Source organism: Tamandua tetradactyla, chromosome 12 (genome assembly GCF_023851605.1).
Source record: "Tamandua tetradactyla isolate mTamTet1 chromosome 12, mTamTet1.pri, whole genome shotgun sequence".
NCBI lineage: Eukaryota > Metazoa > Chordata > Mammalia > Pilosa > Myrmecophagidae > Tamandua > Tamandua tetradactyla.
The window spans coordinates 11,170,719-11,190,596 of NC_135338.1; the positions used below are offsets into that span (position 1 = coordinate 11,170,719).

Consider the following 19,878-nt stretch of genomic DNA (forward strand, 5'->3'; position numbering starts at 1 on the left):
ACTACAGAAGGAAACTTGAGAAGGAAATACAGGTGAATGTCTAAAGCTTCCACGCTGATGGATCTTATGTGTGATGTATAAGTAACAAAGCAGTCCTTCTGTCTTAGGAATTATGAGACCTTTAGTCTTTGAAGTATCAGTTTTCCTCACTTTATGCTTTGTGTTGCCAAAATCCTCCCAGAAGGAACATAGTGTTTTCTAAGAGATGTTAACTGAATGCCTTTCCTTTTATATTTTAAATATAAAAAGTAGAGGAAGAAAAAGGACATTGTTTATTAATTTGAAAGGTATAGAACTGTTTCTGGTAGCTAGAGATCATAGACAATCAAACTTAAAAAATTAATGCATAAACTTACTCCCACCCAGAGACATTTAATAGCTTTTGAGTGCCATTTCTGGGCTAGGTAGTAACTGATTTATTTACAACTTATTTCTTTGATTTTCATACCCTATTTTTTGTGGCAAGGTGGACTGGAAAACAAATTCAAAAGCCACTTTTTTTTTTTCTTTTTTATCAAAGGAACTTTATTGTGAGGCTATGTGCAGGTGGGCTGAAGCCTAAGATGGTGACAGCCCCGAGCAGGGGAAGGGGTACAGGTTATATAGGATGGTTGGTGGGAAATAGGGAAAGGAAGTTGGTGGATTTTCATTGTCTGGTTGGGATGTGTGAAATTGGCATGCTCTCATTGGTTGGTTTGAAGCAGAGGGTTAAGGAAGGAGTAGACAGCTTTTTATTGGTGAGGTTTAAAATTTACACTGCACTGTAGTCATGCAAGTTTGCAACTGCTGGAGGGCAGACATTGGGTAGGAGGAAGCTTATCACAAGATTACAGCTGCTGGAGGGCAAGAGGGGTCATGGGACTGCTGTGTGGGCTAGGGTGGGTTTGGTGGGTTTCCTGGAAATCATGGTTGGTGGCAGCTTCTTGGAATATTTGCTAGGGGTTGGTCACTACTTCATGGGGGGAGGGGTTCTGCCTAACATTCCAGCCTTTTCCTTTTAGTTTTTTGGGATGCTGAAGGATGAAGGTCTATCTTCTGTCTCTGCTCCTGGCTGGCAGAGGGCTTAGATCTGTTCCTCTGTTTCATCACAGGGCAGTGGCTGGTACTAATGTTTTAGCCAAAGAAGTAGTATGTCGCCAACAGCCTCATTGATCAGTGTTTGGATGGTTCTGTGAATAAAGCTTGCTGCTTTTAAAAGTCTCCTTTTGTTAGCTAGAATGGGCATTGCCCAAATATGCCCTGAGATAATTCACTGGTGTTGGTACTGAAGTCAGAAAAGTAGGTTCAGTCCCCTCCAAAGGATGATTTGTCTCCATTCCAGGCCCCAGGTTTCAGCACAAAAATAATAGGTTTTTTGACTGTGAGGGGGGAGAAAAGAAAATCATAGGAGCTTTATTGCAAGGCTATATTCACAGGCAGTCTGAAGCCTAGGATGGTGACAGCTGAGAGCCACATTTGAATTTTTTGTTTGTTTTTTCCCATGGGCAGACACCGGGAATTGAACATTCTTAACACATGATCATTCCGTTCTACATATATAATCAGTAATTCACAATATCAAGTGAAACTGTATTTTAATAGAAGATGAATACTACTGGTAAAACTGAGACAAAAGTTTTCTAGATAATTGTATTTCATTGATTCTGTGATACACATTTTTATACATTTTAACATCTCTGAAATTGGCATATGTCATCAGTCAGTGGATCAGAGTTTAATTGGCAGCATATTTTCCTTTCTCAAATGGCTCTTAAAATAATGGTACATTTGACAGTGAACCTGCCATCTCATTTTCAAGATATTAGTTGCAAGAAAAGTAAGAGAGTAACTTAAAATTCAAATGTGGGGTGGGAAACAGAAAAAATACAGTTTCACTTAGCATGATTTGATTTTTTTTCCTTTTGGTGTTAGCTTTCTTGTAAACTGGAACGGGAATTTCGTTGTGTGGAACTTGCTGCTCTAATGACCCAAAATGCTATGAATTTGGCCATTAAATATGCTTCTCGTTCTCGGAGATTAATATTGGCCCAAAGACTTAGTGAACTGGCTGTAGAGAAAGCAGCTGAATTGGCAGAAACTCAGGAGGAAGAAGAGGTGGAAGAGGAAGAAGAGGATTTCAGAAAAAAGCTCAATGCTGGGTAAGAAAAAAAATATTCATTTGTTTGAGTTTTCCTTTACCATCTTGGAAATCAAGTTGGTCTTTGCATAGCTCTTTATTGAATAATCTTTTTGTCTTTTAGTTACAGTAATACTGCTACAGAATGGAGCCAGCCAAGGCTCAGATCTCAAGTTGAAGACGATGCAGAGCACAGTGGAGAAGCTGATGAAATAGAAGAAAAACCTGAAATAAGTAAGTATAGTGAGAGATTTTCAAGACAGTAAAAGATGAGAAATGTTGCAGCATGGTTTCCCATTTTATTTGGTTGAGGGAAATTGAATATCCATCCTTTTATAAGATACCTTTGCCTGGCTGAATGTTGAATATAGAGGATGACTTTATCCTCCTGTTTTAGTTTGTAAGCTGCCAGAATGCAATATACCAGAAATAGAACAGCTTTTAAAAAGGGGAATTTGTTAAGTTGCAAGTTTACAGTTCTAAGGCCATGAAAATGTCCAAACTAAGGCATCCAGGGGAAGATACCTTGATACAAGAAAGGCCGATGGGTTCAGAACACCTCTGTCAGCTGAAAAGGCACATGGCAACATATGCTGTCTGCAACATCTGCTAGCTTTCTTTCCCAGTTTCTCATTTCATAAGGATTCCCCAGCAGTGTTCTCCTTCTGCACCTCCAAAGATCTCTGGCTGTGAGGGTCTTCTCAGCTCTAAAGCTTTCTCTAAAATGGTTCCTTTTAAAGGACTCCAGTAAGCAACCCCACCTTGAAAGGGTGGCGACACATCTCCATGGAAGCCATCTTTCAAAAATTACCACCCACGATTGGGTGGATCACATCTGCATGGAAGCAATCAAAAACTTCCACCTAGCAATATTGAATAAGGATTAAAGGACATGGCTTTTCTAGGATGCATAATAGCTTCAAACCGGCACACCTCCCCGCTTACATTTTATTGCTTTATCTAATTATTCTATAGGACAGAACTCATTTTCCAAAAATGCAAATTCCTGTGATGTGCCAGCTATTAAATCAGGTAAGAAATATTTGTAAATTTTAATACCAAGAAAAAGTTGCAAGTAATCTTTAAAGCAGTGCCTCTACTCAAATAGGCCTTATACTTAAGGGCTTTTTTTTTTTAATTAGAGGTGATATTTGTGAAAACTGTGATCATTTAACACATTTATTTATTAAGTATCTAAGGTGTGTCAGGCATTAAGCTAGCTGGAGGATGCAGAAGTCAAGCAGACATGCGTGCTGCTTGTCTGCCCTAATGCTGTTTCGGCCCAACAGGAAAGATACATATTAGACATATAATTGTAAGATTTCTGGGTGTCACTAGGGAGACATTCACAATGCGGGCAAAACATTAAAAGGAGTTGAGAGTAGTTGTCTTTGACTAGTGGGACTGAAGGATAGAAAAGGTTGAAGAAGGGAACTGCTTTTTTTTTTTTAGCATAAACTTTAGAGTTCCATTTGTTTAATTTATGTGCTTATATCAAATTAACTTTTAAAAAGTTTACCAAATAGTAAAATTGTATGTAAGGTAGCTGTAATCTAGTGAGTGGTGGGGGTCAGGTAAGGACCCTCTAGGGAAGACATCTTAAAAAGGGAGCATTTAGAGCTCAGACCTCAAGGATAAGTAAGAGTCAGCAAAGCAGAGGTGGGCAGAAACAGGGACTTGGGGAAAAGCATTTGGTCTTAGGAAACAGCTTTTGTGAAGACTGTAAAAGGGTATGTGTAAAGAGCATAGAGAGCAAAGGGAAAGTGGGGCTGGTTAGTTTTGGAGCGATGGTAGGAGCCAAATCATGCAGATCTGTGTGGGCGTATTAATTGGTTTGACCTTTATTCTGAGGTCGCTGGGAAGCTGTTGCAGGTTTTGAGCAGGGTTTGACATGGCACTCTGTGCTATGGAGGAATGGATGTGAGGAGTTTGCTGAGGCAGTACAAGTGAGATAGTGACTCGGACGAGAATGGTGGTGGTTCGAATAGAAAGAATGGGCAGAATTGAAGTAGAGTGTGGGAATTCCAAGGTGTGAAAAATGACTCAGTTTCTGGCTTAAGTACTTCAAGAGAATTGTGGTGCCATTTACTGAGTCAGAAAACACTGAAGAAAGTAGGTTCAGATGGCAAGATGAATTACTGTAAGATAATGAAATGAAATGGAATGTCACACACGCAGTTGGACATCTGAGTCAGGAGGTCGGAAAAGTAGTCTGGGTTGGAGATAGGAAGTGAAAATCACTGATACAGGCGTGTCAGTTAAAGCTGGGCGTGGGTGAGTGAGCACTAGGCGAAGATGTAGAATGAGAAAAACAGATGTGGGTCTGAGAAATCCCACCATTTAGACATCAGGTAGAGGAGGAGAAGGAACCAGAGAATAATGTGGTATCCCAGAAGTGAAGGGAGGAGAGAGTGTTAGGAAGAAAGGAATAGTCAGCTATGTGGAATGCTGGTGAGAAGTCAAATAAGATGAGGACTTGGCTACAGAGAAGTCATTAGAGGCCTAACTAGAGCAGATTTTGTAAGTTGGTAGGGCTGGAATCCATATTATATTTGGTGGAGGAATATATGAGCAGTGAGGAAGTGGGGATAGTAGTGTAGACAGCTCTTGCCAAGTTCGGGTGTAAAGAGGTAAGAGAAAATGGTTGGGAGAGATGTGGGGTAGAGAGGATTTTTTTTTAAGATGGGAGACAGTGTGAGATACAGAGGGAGAGAGTATCACTGATAAGTTTCTTAAGAAAGCAGGAGGGGGTGGGATCCAGAGCACAAGTAAAGGGATTAACTTTAGCTGAAAGAAGACACCATTTTTCCGTGGTAACAGGAGAAAAGGACACATGTATTCATAGTGGATTTGTATGTTTGATAGGTGCAAGTTGAAATAGTTCCCATCTAATAGCTTTTATTTTATCTTAGAAGTAGGAAGAAGATCATCTTGTAGTTGTTAATAGTTTTAAATTGTAAAATGTATTTATTTCCATATAGCATACATTAAATATTCCATCTAGTATTATGGAAATCATAAGTCTTCTGTTTCTTTTTACCAATATTAAGTGAGGGTTTCTTTTCTGCTTGTGAAAAGGTACAGCGATCTCTAGCACCCAAGGACGAATAAACCCCTTCAAGGTAAATTCTTTCCAGTGATATTCTCTATTGTTTAAATATATTTCCATGGAGAAGAGCATTTCCAAATGACTGATGACCCTCTCCAGATTGGAAGGCTTTAAAGACTAAAGCAGATTGTTGCAAAAACACAAAGAGAAATGCAGCATTAGTTCATACTTGGGCCAAGTTGTATTTTCTGCTTTTCCTCTAAGTACCTATAGTTTTGAAAGATACTATCTATTTTTCTTAGGGATGTGATATTTTGAGGCTATTTACATCAGTATTAATTTGAATTGTACCAAATATATTCAATTAATAGTATTTCCAGAAATGAGGCTGCATTTTTTTTTTGAAAGAAAAATAAATATCTCTTGGGATTTTTCCCCCGCTGTTTAAACATAAAATGCTAAGACTAGCTTTCTTTAGGTATCGACTAATTCCAAAGAGCCAGCCATTTCAGTGAATTCAACACGGTCAACCAGTATTTTAGACAATATGAACAAATCATCCAAGAAATCCACTGGACTTAATCGAACTACAAATAATGAGACGTCTCCGGTTATAAAGCCTCTAATTCCAAAGCCAAAGTCTAAGCAGGTACTGTTTCAGTTTTCCACATCTGCAATAAATAAAATGTGATCTATTTGTCTTATTTCTGTTTCATTTAATGTTTCAGGTATAGAACAGGAGGCTCCAGTTTGTCTAGGATTGTCTAGGTAGGGAAGTGGTTTTCAGTTCTGGCTTTGTTTCAGAATAACCTGGGTACTTTTTAAAAATATGTATACTCAGACCCCAAGGACACAGACATCTGTCTATATTTTAAAGGACAGCGACACCTAAATGGTTCTGGTGTGCATCTGCCTCTGTCCCTGTTTAATAACTACTGAACTTAATTTTTCCTTGTTCTGTGTTCTGATTTTGTCTCCTCATAATTTCATTTCAGATTATTCATCAGTAAAATGATGTTTGATTTCATTTTATTAACTTAAAGAATACAGAATTTGAAGTATAGTTTTTTTGTTGTGTATGTGTAGATATATTTTCAACTGAGAACCTCAGGACTTCACACATTGGCATAAGAATTTTAAATAAGTGTAAATGTTTCTTCGCATTTTTTCAAAACTTTCTTGTAACAAAGAATCCTACCGAGTTTTGTTGCAGTGTTCATAATCTTTATTTTTACAGGCATCTGCAGCATCCTATTTCCAGAAAAGAACTTCTCAAGTTGATAAGACTGAGGAAATAAAAGAAGAAAATCCTAAAAATTCATCTTCTGAGTCCCCAGCTATGTCTCCTCAAAACACTGAAAACCAAAGGTCAGTACATAGAGAAATTTAGCAATTTCAACATACCATGCCCAGTAAATTTTATAGTATCAACAATACATAATTATGCAACTGTTTTTTTCAGTATTATAAGTAATACTTTGGCACTGGTGCTGGGCATTCAGAACACTTGTGACTTTAAGGGAAAACAAGTATCAGCTAATGTTTATTTACATTATTTATTAAAATATACATTAATAAATTATATGTCTTTTAAACATGTGCTTTATTGGAACACTAAATTTAATCAACATGCATAATTGACCTATAAACTTCAATAGAAGTTTTAAATTTTAAAACCACTTTGAAGGCCATCTCCATGAAAATGATTTTCCCAGGATGATATTCCAGATATAACCTAACCCTGTATCTTAATTGGCAGAGGTTCAGTAAATGGAGCTGTGTGTCCTTCTCCCACAGTAAGTTTACTCACAGGGTTATTATAAAACATGTTCCACAAGGAAAAGAACTTTGGTATTGTTTCCTCTTTGTAGAAGAGAAAAGCAATCTAGCTGTGAGACAAGCCATGACACAATGAAAAGCTGCACTAACTAGTTCAGATTATTAGTTAACAGATGATGCTGGTGTGAAAAACATGTATATTCTACAACCTTTGTAAATAAAATCCCCATTAATGTCTGCGTTATTAGATAGAGGGTTACTTAACATGTGGTAGAACAAGGACTTATGCAAGATATAATACAACACAGCACTTACTACTATGAAATCAAGTGCAGTCTAGTTAGGAGAGAACGGAATGGACTCTAAAACACACCTTAATGACCATGTGTGAATGTAAAACATTTGATTTTAAAATACACTACAATGTATGAAATAGCTATTATAAATGCACATAGAGTATTCTATAGCTGTCAGGCTTACTTTTTTTTTTTAAGTACACTAAGTTACACTGTGGTTAAGACTTATCTTCACCCTTGAGAAAGGCTGCATTCTGTTACAGGGATGTACGGTCAGACTTTCAGCCCCAGTTGTTAAACACTTGGATCAAGTCATAACCAAAGGAACCTATATCAATTCTAGTGCTGTAATAGCTACCCATCAAGTCATTAATGCACAGGAGCATGCATCGTGGGGAGCATCCCTCTGCATGTCAGCAACTTGTCACTCCTGAGCAGCAGTGCTCACGTTGCTGAGGTCTGTGGGCAGTCACCATATTCATCCTGCGTGAAAGATGGAATGACTTAAATACAAATGCCACATATTATAAATAATTTACTACAAAACACCCTAAAAACTGTCTTCTCTTAAGCATTCTCTCCCTCCATCCAGCAAGCCAACTGGATGGCTTTGGGTATCACGGTGACTCTTCTAGTGTGGATGGCACAGATTATGTCTTCAAATAAACCTACCAGGTACACTTCACTAGCCTCCTGAAGCGCCCCAATCACCATGCTCTGAAATCTCCAGTCAATTTTGAAATTCTGGGCAATCTCCCTCACTAACCTAGGGAAAGCAACTTCCAGTTTAGAAGCTCAGTCAATTTCTGGTGACAACAAATCTTTCAAAGTACAGTAGTTGCACATTTCTACCTTGCCGATAGAGGAGGCACTTTTCCAGGCAGCCTTAGTGGCCAGTGGTTTGTGCAGGCCTTTCCAACTAGTGGATTTATGAGCAGTTTGCTGGTTCCGGCTATTTTCTTTTACCCAAAGCCAAAGTCTTGGGCCACTTTTTTTTTTTTTTAAATAATTAAAAAAAATTTTTTAAACATAACAACATACGAACATGAACATTCTTACCATATGATCATTCCATTCTTGGTATATAATCGATAACTCACAATATCATCACATAGTTGTATATTCATCACCATGATCATTTCTTAGAACATTTGTATCAATTCAGAAAAAGAAATAAAAAGCAAAAAACTCATACATACCATACTGCTTACCCCTCCATCTCATTGACTGCTAGTATTTCCATCTACCCAGTATATGTTAGCCTTTGCTTCCCCTATTTTTTCTCTATACCCCTCGCCACTTAGGCCACTTTTTTGACTGACAGGCTGCTTCTGCTACCCCAGTGAAGAACCACAGCTGTCAGACAAAGCTCTTCCAACAATCAAACAAACCACCATGCACTAGTTAATTTTTGGTTTGTTTTAAAATAGATAATATATTTGCATGGGAGAAAACAACAGATGCGAAATAGATATGATAAAAAGTAAATCTCTTTCCTAACCACCCAGTTCCCTTCTCCAGAAACAATCATTGCAACATATTTCTTGTATATCCTTCCAGAATTCTTCTGTGCCTATACCAATCAGTGCCTACATTTATCTGTTTTTTTAGTTTTACACAAATGGTCACATATTATACACATTTTTCTCCATTGCTTTTTTATTTAATAACTTTTGCAGTTCATGTTACTACTACATAAAGAGTTTCTTTCCTCTTTATATTACACTAAATGGATATACCATAATTTATTTAATTTTCTATTGGTGAATGTTCTAGTTTGGTAGCTGCTAGAATGCAATATACCAGAAACAGAATGCCTTTTAAAAAGGGGAATTTAATAAGTTGCTAGTTTACAGTTCTAAGGCTGAGAAAATGTCCCAGTTAAAACAAGTCTATAGAAATGTCCAATCTAAGCATCCAGAGAAAGATACCTTGATTCAAGAAGGCCGATGAAATTCAGGGTCTCTCTCTTTCAGGTGAGAAGGCACATGTTGAACACAGTCAGGGTTTCTCTCTCGACTGGAAAGGCACATGGTGAACATAGTGTCATCTGCTAGCTTTCTCTCCTGGCTTCCTATTTCATGAAGTTCTGCAGGAGGCGTTTTCCTTCTTCTTCTCCAAAGGTCGCTGTCTGGTGAATTCTGCTTCATGGTGTTACAGCATTCTCTGCTCTCTCTGAATCTCTCTTGTTCTCCAAAATGTTTCCTCTGTTATAGGACTTCAGAAACTAATCAAGACTTCCCCCAGTGGGTGGAGACAGGTTGTCACCTAATCCAGCCTAACAACCACTCTTGATTAAATCACATCTCCAGGGAGATGATCTAATTAAAGTTTCGAGCATGCGGTGCTGAATAGGGATTAGAAGAAACGTCTGCCTTTACAAAATGGGATTAGGATTAAAACATGCCTTTTCTAGGGTACATACATCATTTCAAACCAGCACAGTAGACAAAAGGTGGTTGCTGGTCTTTTGCTAACACAAACAGTAGTGTAATGAATAACTATATGAATGTCACTTCTCACTTATGCAACTATAGTTACAAGAGAGATCCTGTATGGCTCAAATTAATGTGCAGTTGTAAATCCCATAGATATTGCCAAATAGTCCTGCATTGATATTCTATCAATTTATATACCCCCAGCAAGCATAAGAGCTCCTGTGCAAAGTGTTAATCAAATTTCTTAACCTTTGCTATGATAATTTTATTTTTTATTTATTTATTTATTTATTTTTTTTTAGGAATAAGGAGTGAAGTTTACTGAAAAGACAAGTTTGTTAAAAAGAGAGAGTACATGTTAGAGAGGTTGCTGCAGGCGTGCCTAAGGGAGGGACATGCACTAGTGGAGTGGGCCAGCTTGTTTTATAGGAAAGTTTTACGAGTGGCAGGTTTCCATAGTAATCTTTGAATACTAGGTGTCTTCTTTGTTCTAGGAGGAGATAGCTAGTAGAATTCATGATTTGTTGTCACATACCTAAAATTTGTCTTGGGCAAATAGTTAACAATCTTAATGACCCTATACTTCCTGTTATTAACTAAGTGTTTGCTTTGGGCCTAGAATTTTACCAGGTCTCAATAAACTTTACTACTTATTCCTAAGCTTTTATGATTTGGGAAGGTTTTAATGGTTTTGAAAGGTTTGGGAGCTTTAGGGAAATTTTTTGACCCAGGAAGTCTGCAGCTCTGTATTAGTTCCTTTGAAGCTAGAGAAGAAACAAGGGACTTGTAATTGTCTGTTAACTCTTTCAGAGCTCATTAGGAAACCAGGGACTTAGAGTTGTCCTATTTTATCCTGTTTCAGTACCCTCCCCCTGAAAGAGTTCAGTCCTTTTAATCTTAAAGGGAGGTTGAGGGATACGTTTTTGATATTTTTATAGAGTTGAGAGAGTATATGTAGGAATAAGCATAATTGCTGACAGTGTTGGAAGGATTGGGGGATATTGGAAAATGTTACAGTGTACCCCATCCCACCACTCTTACAGTCTTTCCACTACCTGCTCTGTGTAAGTCCCTGAGTGAGGGAACTGGAGGTTACAGGTTTACAACTTGCAATGCTGAGAAATGAGAAAACAATAGCATTTGGGGGAAAGCAATATGCTCTGACTAGCTTACAGCTGCTTTGCCCCCTTGTTCATTAATTTTGTTGTATAATGATACCCTGGTCACACTTGAATGTGGACAGCCATCCTGTGTATCCGTGTGTGGTTGAATTGGGCCTTTTGTGCCCAGGAGCCATGATGAGTAGTTATCCAGATTGAGCTGTTCCGAACAGATGACACAGATGGGCATGTCCTGCTTGAATGTTGTATTAGTTAGGGTTCTCTAGAGAAACAGAATCAACAGGAAATATTGGTAAATATAAAATTTATAAAAGTGTTTCATGTAACCATGAGAATGTAGAGTCCAAAATCCGTAGGGCAGGCTGTGAAGCTGACAATTCCGATGGAGGGTCTGGATGAACTCCACAGGAGAGGCTCGCCGGCCAAAGCAGGAAGAAGAGCCTGTCTCTTCTGAATCCTCCTTAAAAGGCTTCCAGTGATTAGAGTAAGCATCACTCATTAAAGAAGACATTCCCTTTGGCTGATTACAAATGGAATCAGCTGTGAATGCAGTTGATGTGATCATGATTTAATTCTATGAAATGTCCTCATAGCGAAAGAAAGACCAGCACTTGCCCAACCAGACAAACGGGTACCACCACCTGGCCAAGTTGACACATGAACCTGACCATGACACATGTACTCTTGCTTCTTTTAAAAATTTCTTTTTGTTGAAGATGAATTTCTGATTTGTGATTACTGCAAACACCGCCACTATAGATACTCGGGGTTCTGGATTTCAGTATTTTTTTGTGAGATCCAGGGAGCCATTGGCTTCAGGCCCCTGCTTTCCTGATCGGGGGCAGCCAAAGGGCTTGTGGAGAGGCTTCACTCCCCCTTGGGGGCTCAACGCACTCTCAGGCCCAGTGTCCTGCCTTCCTGCCTCATGGACAGGGCCCTGGAAGCTCTCTCCATTTGCAGGGCTCCTTTGGTTTTTGGGGGCACTCTTGCTTCCAGGGCCCCACCTCTCCACATGGATGACAGGCTCCAGGTGGCTTCTGCCCCACGTGGCCCAGAGGTGGCTGGTTACCATTCATAGCCAAAGCTATAAGTCATCCCTTATTCCATTCTCTCCTTGCTTTCTCCTCTGCAGTTCTTTTTTTTTCTTAATTTGGTGGTTAGCAGATTATTCCACATTTTCAGGGTGCAACCAGAGGGCTTATCAATTGGGATGCTGGACACACTGCCTCTTATTGAAATGCAGGTCTTGAGGGCCAGTGTTTTACATGGAAGATGTTGCTCTCCTGAGATATTTTGGGGTCACTCCTGGCGAGCCCACCAGGATGTCTGAGCAGTGCCCTGCTGGCGGTGGGGCCAGCTGATCCCCGATCCAGGGTCTGTAGTCTTGAAGCTAAAAGAATTTAGAGATGAGAGGGCCAGTAGGGATAAGTCACAAAGTCTATTAAAAAGAGAGTACATATTAGAGAAGTTAACACAGGTATGCCCAAGGGCATACCTGTTATGCTAATTTTATCTTAAATCATCATTTAAATCGGAAAAGTCACCCATTTCTCTATAATAATTTTATGCTAACCAGTTTAATTTGAGAGAATAGCTATGGTTTTTGCTTTCCTACTCTGTTCTGAATTTATTTAGATCTTAAACAGTAAAAATGGTATTTAAGATTAATAATTCAACTTTTTATACGATCAGCTGACTATACAGAAACTTACTTTTTGAAATCTAGTTAAAAAATTATCTATCAGTGTCAAATCAAAAATTTTGTTACAAATGTTGATATAGTGTCTTAGAAGATAAATGTTCAATTTTGTAGCTGTTGAGAAACAGGGAGATTGCATCCCATTGACTGGGCTTGTGATGTTACCCCAAGTTTGAGTAAACTGTGTGTTTCTTAATTTCTGGACATTCAAGAACTTCTTGTTTAGCGTTGCTTTTTTTGTTTATTTGTTTCTCTAGATGTAGTATTACTTTAAGATTATTTGAAATTCGTATATTTTCAGAAATTGAACGAGTAGTTAGCCATACCATTAATATATTTTAAATCAGTTTTTTTTGTGGGGAGGAGGTGCATGGTCCAGGAATGAAACCCAGGTCTCCCGCGAGCATTCTACCACTGACCCCACCTAAATCAGTTTTAATAATTAAAAAAATAAGTTTATTGTAGAAAATTTGGAAAATAATTATAAAAGATAAAATCACTTGTTTTCTTGTTTACAGAGGTAATTCTTTCCTTCTCAAACATTTTAATGAATTTAAGATTTTTATACTTAATGGAGTTTGTGGATTAGAAATATAATTTTATACCTTATTTTTTTGTTTCCATTTAAACTTTTATCATCACATTTTCCCCCTTGTATTTGTGCCACTAACTTTTGGTTATTTAGAATCAATTCAGCTATAACATAGTGGGAGGCAGTATAGCTGGTGGGTTAACTGTGGGAACCACCTGACTGTTGAATCCCAGGTCTGATTTTTACTATCTTGTTTGACTTTGGGTAAGTCATTTCAGTTCTCTAAACCTCAATGTCCTCATCCATGGAATGGACATGCTAATTATATCCACCTCATAGGATTGATGCAGATTACATGAAATGATACGCATGAAGAGTTTAGAACAGCATCTGGCAGATAGTGAGTGCTTAGTAAAAACTAAATATTTACATTAAGCTTTCACTTGTGACCTAAAGACAGTCTGTGCAAAAATGAAAATAAATGAAATAAAATTTTCAGATGTGCTGTGCCTGTGCTTTACATAAGGATGATGGAGGAAAGGACTCCTAGTCCCAGGTCATCTTTGAGAGTAAGGGCGAGGTGATGGGGTGATGGGAAGGGCCTTGGGAGCAGTTGTGAAGATTTCATATAACTGGTTTGGGAAATAAGAAGGCCTGTCATGGAACAACTGTGCTGGGCCAGAGGGCCTCAATGGATTGGAGACCTGGGCCCGTCAGCATTTATAAAAAAAGTTGAAAATGCAGAGTTCATGGTTGTTACACTTGGAAAATATGAGTGAATAATCCATTACACCTGGAAAATAAAGAATGAATTAACTTTATAAATAATTTTTCAGTTCATTAGTCCTGAAATCTCTAGGCAATTTTAAGTAATATGAATATCAACAAGTATAATTGTATCTTTTACTTTGTATAGGTATGCAAAGATTAGTGCTTAATTATCAACTTGAAAATCATGAATTGGTTTAAATTATGTCATAAGTATAAATTTTTCTCACATAATTACCTTTTTAGGCCAAAGACTGGGTTCCAGATGTGGCTGGAAGAAAATAGAAATAATATTTTGACTGATAACCCCGACTTTTCAGATGAAGCAGACATAATAAAAGAAGGAATGATTCGATTTAGAGTATTGTCACCTGAAGAAAGGAAGGTAAGGAAAATTGTGCTGAGATCTTAGTGAATTTCTAGGTTTTAGAAATTCTCATAGAAAATACTTGGATGTTTTGGAAGTCAAATACATCCAATAAACTCTGTTGGAAAGGAAATTAAATCAGCATGAAATGCCAGGCTTTGAACATATGGATATGTAGAAATGATTATTTAGTGCTGGTGGTTGATTTTTTTGGCAGTTGAACTGTTTACATTTGTATAAATCTGTATGTGTTGTTAATTAAGGGACTACCCCAAGAAAAGACACATTAATCATAAATTAAAAGCAAATAAAATTAATATAAAATTAATAAGTAAAAAGGACGCTAATTACATTTTAGACTACTAATTTAGTGTCCTTGCAAGCAGAATTTTAAAAATGCTATCTACTTATACATTGCATACTAAATGAGAATCTTCCTTTTGGGAAAAAAAAAAACCCGAAAGTTCTATTCCATCCTTTCACTTGGAAATTAGGATACAGGTAGCTTATACCTACTGCTTTTCATGTGAATTTCTACCGCGTGAAGGAAGGCCAGGAACAGCCTTCTGTTGTAAGGTGAATGAATGCATATGGCATATCAGTTAAATCCTCATACTTCACTTCCCCAGAGATGCCTTTTGCAGCATGGGCACCTAATGACTTACACACTTAGCTTTGTTAAACTGGGTTTTATGAATAAAATTATTACATAATGAAGAAGCTACAAACTGATCTAACCACCTCTGGCCTCGTTTAGAACCATATTAGAACTTGTTTCTCACTTTTTAATATGTGTTTTTAAGGGGGTAAAAATTTTAAAAGATTAGATAAAATGGCATATGAATGAATGAATAAGACCTTATAGTACAAAAGAAGAGATTCAGCAAACGTTATGATTGTGTTTTTTAATACATAAAAATATAATCAATATTTTTAAGGTAAACCCTAAACATTTACTTAAATTCATTCTGTTAATGTGGGAAACTCCATAGGCTCAAAGGACCCCTTTTCAATAAATAAATGACAAGGGAAATAACATAGTAGAAGGAGGAACTATTATAGATTAAAAGACAGAAAAAAGTGGATTCTTGCTGAGTGAATAAAAGCCAGTCCCAAAAGATATATACTGTGTACTTCAGGAATGTTATAATGGTGAAATGACAAACGATAGGGATAGAGAACAGGTAAGTGGTTGTCAGAAGTTAAAGTCTGGAAGAGGGGGTTGGGTATGGTGTCAGAAAAGGCAACATGAGAAATCCTTGTAGTGATGGAATTTCTGTCTCTTAAATATGTGCTGAATACATAAACCCACAATAAGACAAAGTCCATACACCCACACGTATCTACATGAGTGGAATAAAACTTGCAAATTCTGAGTAAGACTCATGGACAGTGTCGATACTGATATCCGGTCAGGTTACTGTTTTGTAGTTTTGTAAGATGTTAATATCAGGAGAAACTGGGTAAAGGGTACACAGGAACTTTCTGCATTCTTTCTTTTTTTTTTTTCACCTGGGCAGGCACCAGGTAATCAAACCTGGGTCTCCGGCATGGCAGGCGAGAATTCTGCTGCTGAGCCACTGTCGCTCTGCCCTCTGCATTGGTTCTTAAAATTGATGGAATCTACAGTTGAATCAAAAAAAAAAAAGTTTCATTTAAAAAAAATACCTGCTGTTATAGTACTTTGCACTCAATACAGTTATATACAAGTAGACTTTAGATTGAAATATTGTAGGGGTAGAATGTGAATTTTTTAACAGACTATACAATTAAATAAAAAATGTGTTAACAATGAGAATTGTAATGATAAGCTTAGCAATTCATGCTAATTATGCTTCTTTATATACAGGATTATTATCTGAAAAAGAAATAATTTCCTACCTTTTTCTTTTATTGCCTAAAAGTCTTTTCTCTTTACCTCCAATACTTTTACAAAGGCATGGACTGACAAGGCCAAAGGAGGAACTGCAAGTGATGGAGCTGAAGCAAAAAAGCGAAAACGTCTGGTCAATGAAAATAATGAAACAGAAAACCAGAAAGAAAAAGAAAAGGAGAATCTGAATTTGCCTAAAAAACGAAAGCCTTTAGATCTTCCTGCAAATCAGAAATTATCAGCTTTTGCATTTAAGCAAGAGTGAAAACAGAAGTGACTTTAGGGAAGTAATGGTTTTTTTTTAACTCATCTTTGAATCTCGGTTGTTATTTTTTTAATCTTTAAGAACTCGTTATTATATATTTTTCAAAGAATTTAAAGACGACCTTTGACTTTATAAGATAAGGTAGTAAATACATTTGTGTAGGTGACAGGACATGTGTAAAAACTACCCTCTCTGTCCCCAACAGGAGCACCAATTCAGAAGCATTGTGATTGTGGTCACTGCCTTGAGGTTCCTGGCATGGAAGCCAATTTGATTTTGTTTCTCTTATACCATTCAGAATCATCAAAGCCACGCTCTTAAAACCTCTACACATTAAAGTACCTTCTAGGTTGTGTTTCTTCAGTTGGTTTGTGTCATGCACTGAAAAGTATCTCAGTAGTCCTGTGTCCAAATGCGTTGTCGTAGCCTGCTCTCATGCCTGTATGGAACCTAGGGGAATCTGGCCCCTAAATATGTAAATAACTGTGTGGATGAGACTTTTTCTTTTTGTCTTTGCAAATTTCTTCATATCTGGCTTTCAATTGTATGTATAGCCTGTTTTTGTCTTTTGTTTTTTTAAATAAAACTTTAGCATTTCCATATTTGGCTTAATATTGTATTTCTATGTCTGAAATCTCTGTAGAAAATCTATCTTGTATTTACTACTATAATCCCGACCCTTCTCAATGCACTTTGCAGTATACACATAGAAGAGAGAAGAATCAGAGGCATTGTTTTGAGAGTACTGCAGCCCAGGGCATGATATGCTGTTGGTGAGATACTCTGGTTATCTACATCAGCAGTAATATATGATCAGGTCTTTGAAGCCTTGATAAGATAGTAGCTGAAGAATTAGGGAAGATGTTTTAACTTTTTTACTTTGAACAAACAAGGTTTAAATAATTCGTTCATTTTTTGTTATTATTCCAAGCAGAGACTTAATACAAACGCAGTTCCATAAGGGCAAAATACGGGGGGGCTGGGGGGGAGTAGTAAAATAAAACTAGGTAAGTCAAAATTGAGGTTAGTTTATTATAGGTTTTGAAAGGATCAAACTGTATTGAAAATTCAGACATATAGGAGTTAAAGAATATTCCTATTCCAAGATAATTAAATGTAGGAAGGATTGTATTGCTAGTTTTCTAATTAGTAGTAGCTGGTATTGAGAGGTATAACAACAGTGGTTAGGAGCAGATTGCAGAGCCAGACTGCCCAGTTGAATACCAGCTCCTCTACTTACCACCTTAGGGATCTTGAACAAGTTCTAGCCTTCATCTGCTTATCTGTAAAATGGGTGTAACAGTAGTAGCTGCTTTATAGACGATTATGAAATTGAAACATTTTGTTCCTAGCACCTAATAATGTCTTACATAAATATTAAGTAGTAGTATTATGCTATTGGCTATTTTATCTTGCTTTGTCATCAAGTTTGATTCTGAATACTGTATTAATGTTGATTTCAAGATCCTAAGGTAAACGCTTATTTATTTATTTATTTTTTTGCATGGGCAGGCACCAGGAATCAGACCTGGGTCTCCGGCATGGCTGGGCAGAACTCTACCTGCTGAGCCACTGTGGCCTGCCCAATAAAGGCTTATTTATAATACTTGGAAAGCATGTTTGTAGACATGGATTTTGTTTTATTTCTTCAGTTTGGTTGTTGTATGTATATAATATTTAACAACCTTTGAGTAATACATTTCAGATCCGTAGAAACCTGTGATAACAAGTATTTGCAAGAAGTTTTTTTTAGTTTCTTACTTTATTTGATTGAAGGAATGTTTTTGTGTTGACTTGGTTTAACTTGCAAATCAGAACTTTAAAACTAAGAGACATTATTATTCCCTTGATATGTAAGATCAACCTTCCTTTTTTCATGCCTTTTTCAGAGAACTGGGACTTAATGGTAGGGTGTGCTGGTTTGAAATCATGTATGTACCCTAGAAAAGCCATGTTTTAATCCTAATCCCATTATATAATGGCAGCTGTTTCTTCTAATCCCTATTCTGTATTGTATCTTTGAAACTGTAATTAGATAATCTCCCTGGAGATGTGATTTAATCAAGAGTGGTTGTTAAGCTGGATTAGGTAGAGATGTGTCTCCACTCATTTGGGTGGGTCTTGATAAGTTTCTGAAGTCCTATAAAAGCGTAAACATTTTGGAGAATGGGAGATTGAGAGAGAGCAGAGAATGCTGCAGCACCATGAAGCAGAGTCCACGAGCCAGCAACCTTTGGAGATGAAGAAGGAAAATGCCTCCCGGGGTGCTTCATGAAACAGGAAGCCAGGAGAGAAAGCTAGCAGATGATGCCATGTTCACCATGTGCCCTTCCAGCTGAGAGAGAAGCCCTGACTGTCTTCGCCATGTGCCTTCTCTGCTGAGAGAGGAACACTGAACTTCACCGACCTTGTTGAACCAGGTATCTTTCCCTGGATGCCTTTGATTGGACATTTCTATAGACTTGTTTTAATTGGGACATTTTCTTGGCTTTAGAACTGTAGACTAGAAACTTTAATCTTAAATTCCCCTTTTTAAAAGCCATTCTGTTCCTGGTATATTGCCTTCCAGCACCTAACAAACTAGAACATAGGGAAATGGAAGTGGAAATGAATTCATATATTCACCACCATCGTGGAGTCAATAATATTACCAATTCTAACTTTACTATATGTGGTACAAAGTTATAAAATGCTTGATTTCATTCTCCAGAAGCAAAGAGCAGACTGTTTTACATCTTTATACTTATTGAAAAGGTATCATCTAATTATTCCAGAGAGTTCAGTGAGTAAGCCTTGGGGTTATTCCTGGCAACTCTGGGGACTGTGGTAACCTATACTCTCCCATCTTGCAGCAGCCTATGACAAAACCACCACAAATGTGGAACAGATACCAGCTGATACCTTTGGACAAAGGGGCAAGCAAACATACTAATAGGTTACTGGCTGTTCTATGGGCCATCTTGTTTTCCAGTTGTTTTATTATAGAAGGACATTCTTTCCCCCATGTTTATTATTTTGAAAAACTCCAAACTTAGAGAAAACTTGAAATACATACAATGAATACCCATGTGCCCTTCATGCAGATTGACTTATTGTTGATGTTTCGCCATATTTGCTTTATAAACGTTCTCACTAAACTTTTGGAAACAGGCATCATAATGCTTCACTTCTCAATACTTCAGCATGTATCCCCTAAGAAAAGGGACATTCTCTCACTTAACTGCAGTACCATTATTACACCAAAGAAATTTGACATTGACATAATATTGTTACCTAATGTATATTCCAGATTAAAATTTCTTCCAAAATAACCTTCACCCATTTTTCCCCCATCTTGGGATCTAGCCAAGTATCATGGGTTGCATTTAGTTATTAGAAATATATATTTTTAAATACAAGAAACAGGAAAAAAATCTAAACTGCCAATTCTAATACACAGAGGTAACTGTTCTTAACATCTTGGTGTGTTTTATTGGGGCTTTTCTTTTTTGTGCAAATGTCTTTTTTTTCCTTTTCTATTAAATACAATTTAGACATTTTTTCTTATAGTTCTTTATCATGCTTACCACTTTTCA

At 37.3% G+C, this 19,878-nt stretch overlaps 1 protein-coding gene across 3 annotated transcripts in view; it reads left to right on the forward strand.

Moving 5' to 3' along the window:
* Positions 1 to 17,262, forward strand: part of WDHD1 (WD repeat and HMG-box DNA binding protein 1) — a 108,496-nt gene extending 91,234 nt beyond the window's left edge. For 2 of the 3 annotated variants that reach the window (XM_077122579.1, XM_077122581.1), the window contains 8 exons: positions 1,912 to 2,138; positions 2,241 to 2,350; positions 3,092 to 3,148; positions 5,195 to 5,238; positions 5,644 to 5,814; positions 6,403 to 6,533; positions 14,045 to 14,183; positions 16,103 to 17,262. In XM_077122579.1, the coding sequence (XP_076978694.1) occupies positions 1,912 to 2,138; positions 2,241 to 2,350; positions 3,092 to 3,148; positions 5,195 to 5,238; positions 5,644 to 5,814; positions 6,403 to 6,533; positions 14,045 to 14,183; positions 16,103 to 16,303 (1,080 nt within the window). In that variant the 3' untranslated portion in view covers positions 16,304 to 17,262. Of the gene's footprint in view, positions 1 to 1,911; positions 2,139 to 2,240; positions 2,351 to 3,091; positions 3,149 to 5,194; positions 5,239 to 5,643; positions 5,815 to 5,893; positions 6,123 to 6,402; positions 6,534 to 14,044; positions 14,184 to 16,102 lie in introns of those variants that run through there. The other variant, XM_077122580.1, reaches the window with a different exon arrangement.
* Positions 17,263 to 19,878: the final 2,616 nt, after the last annotated feature.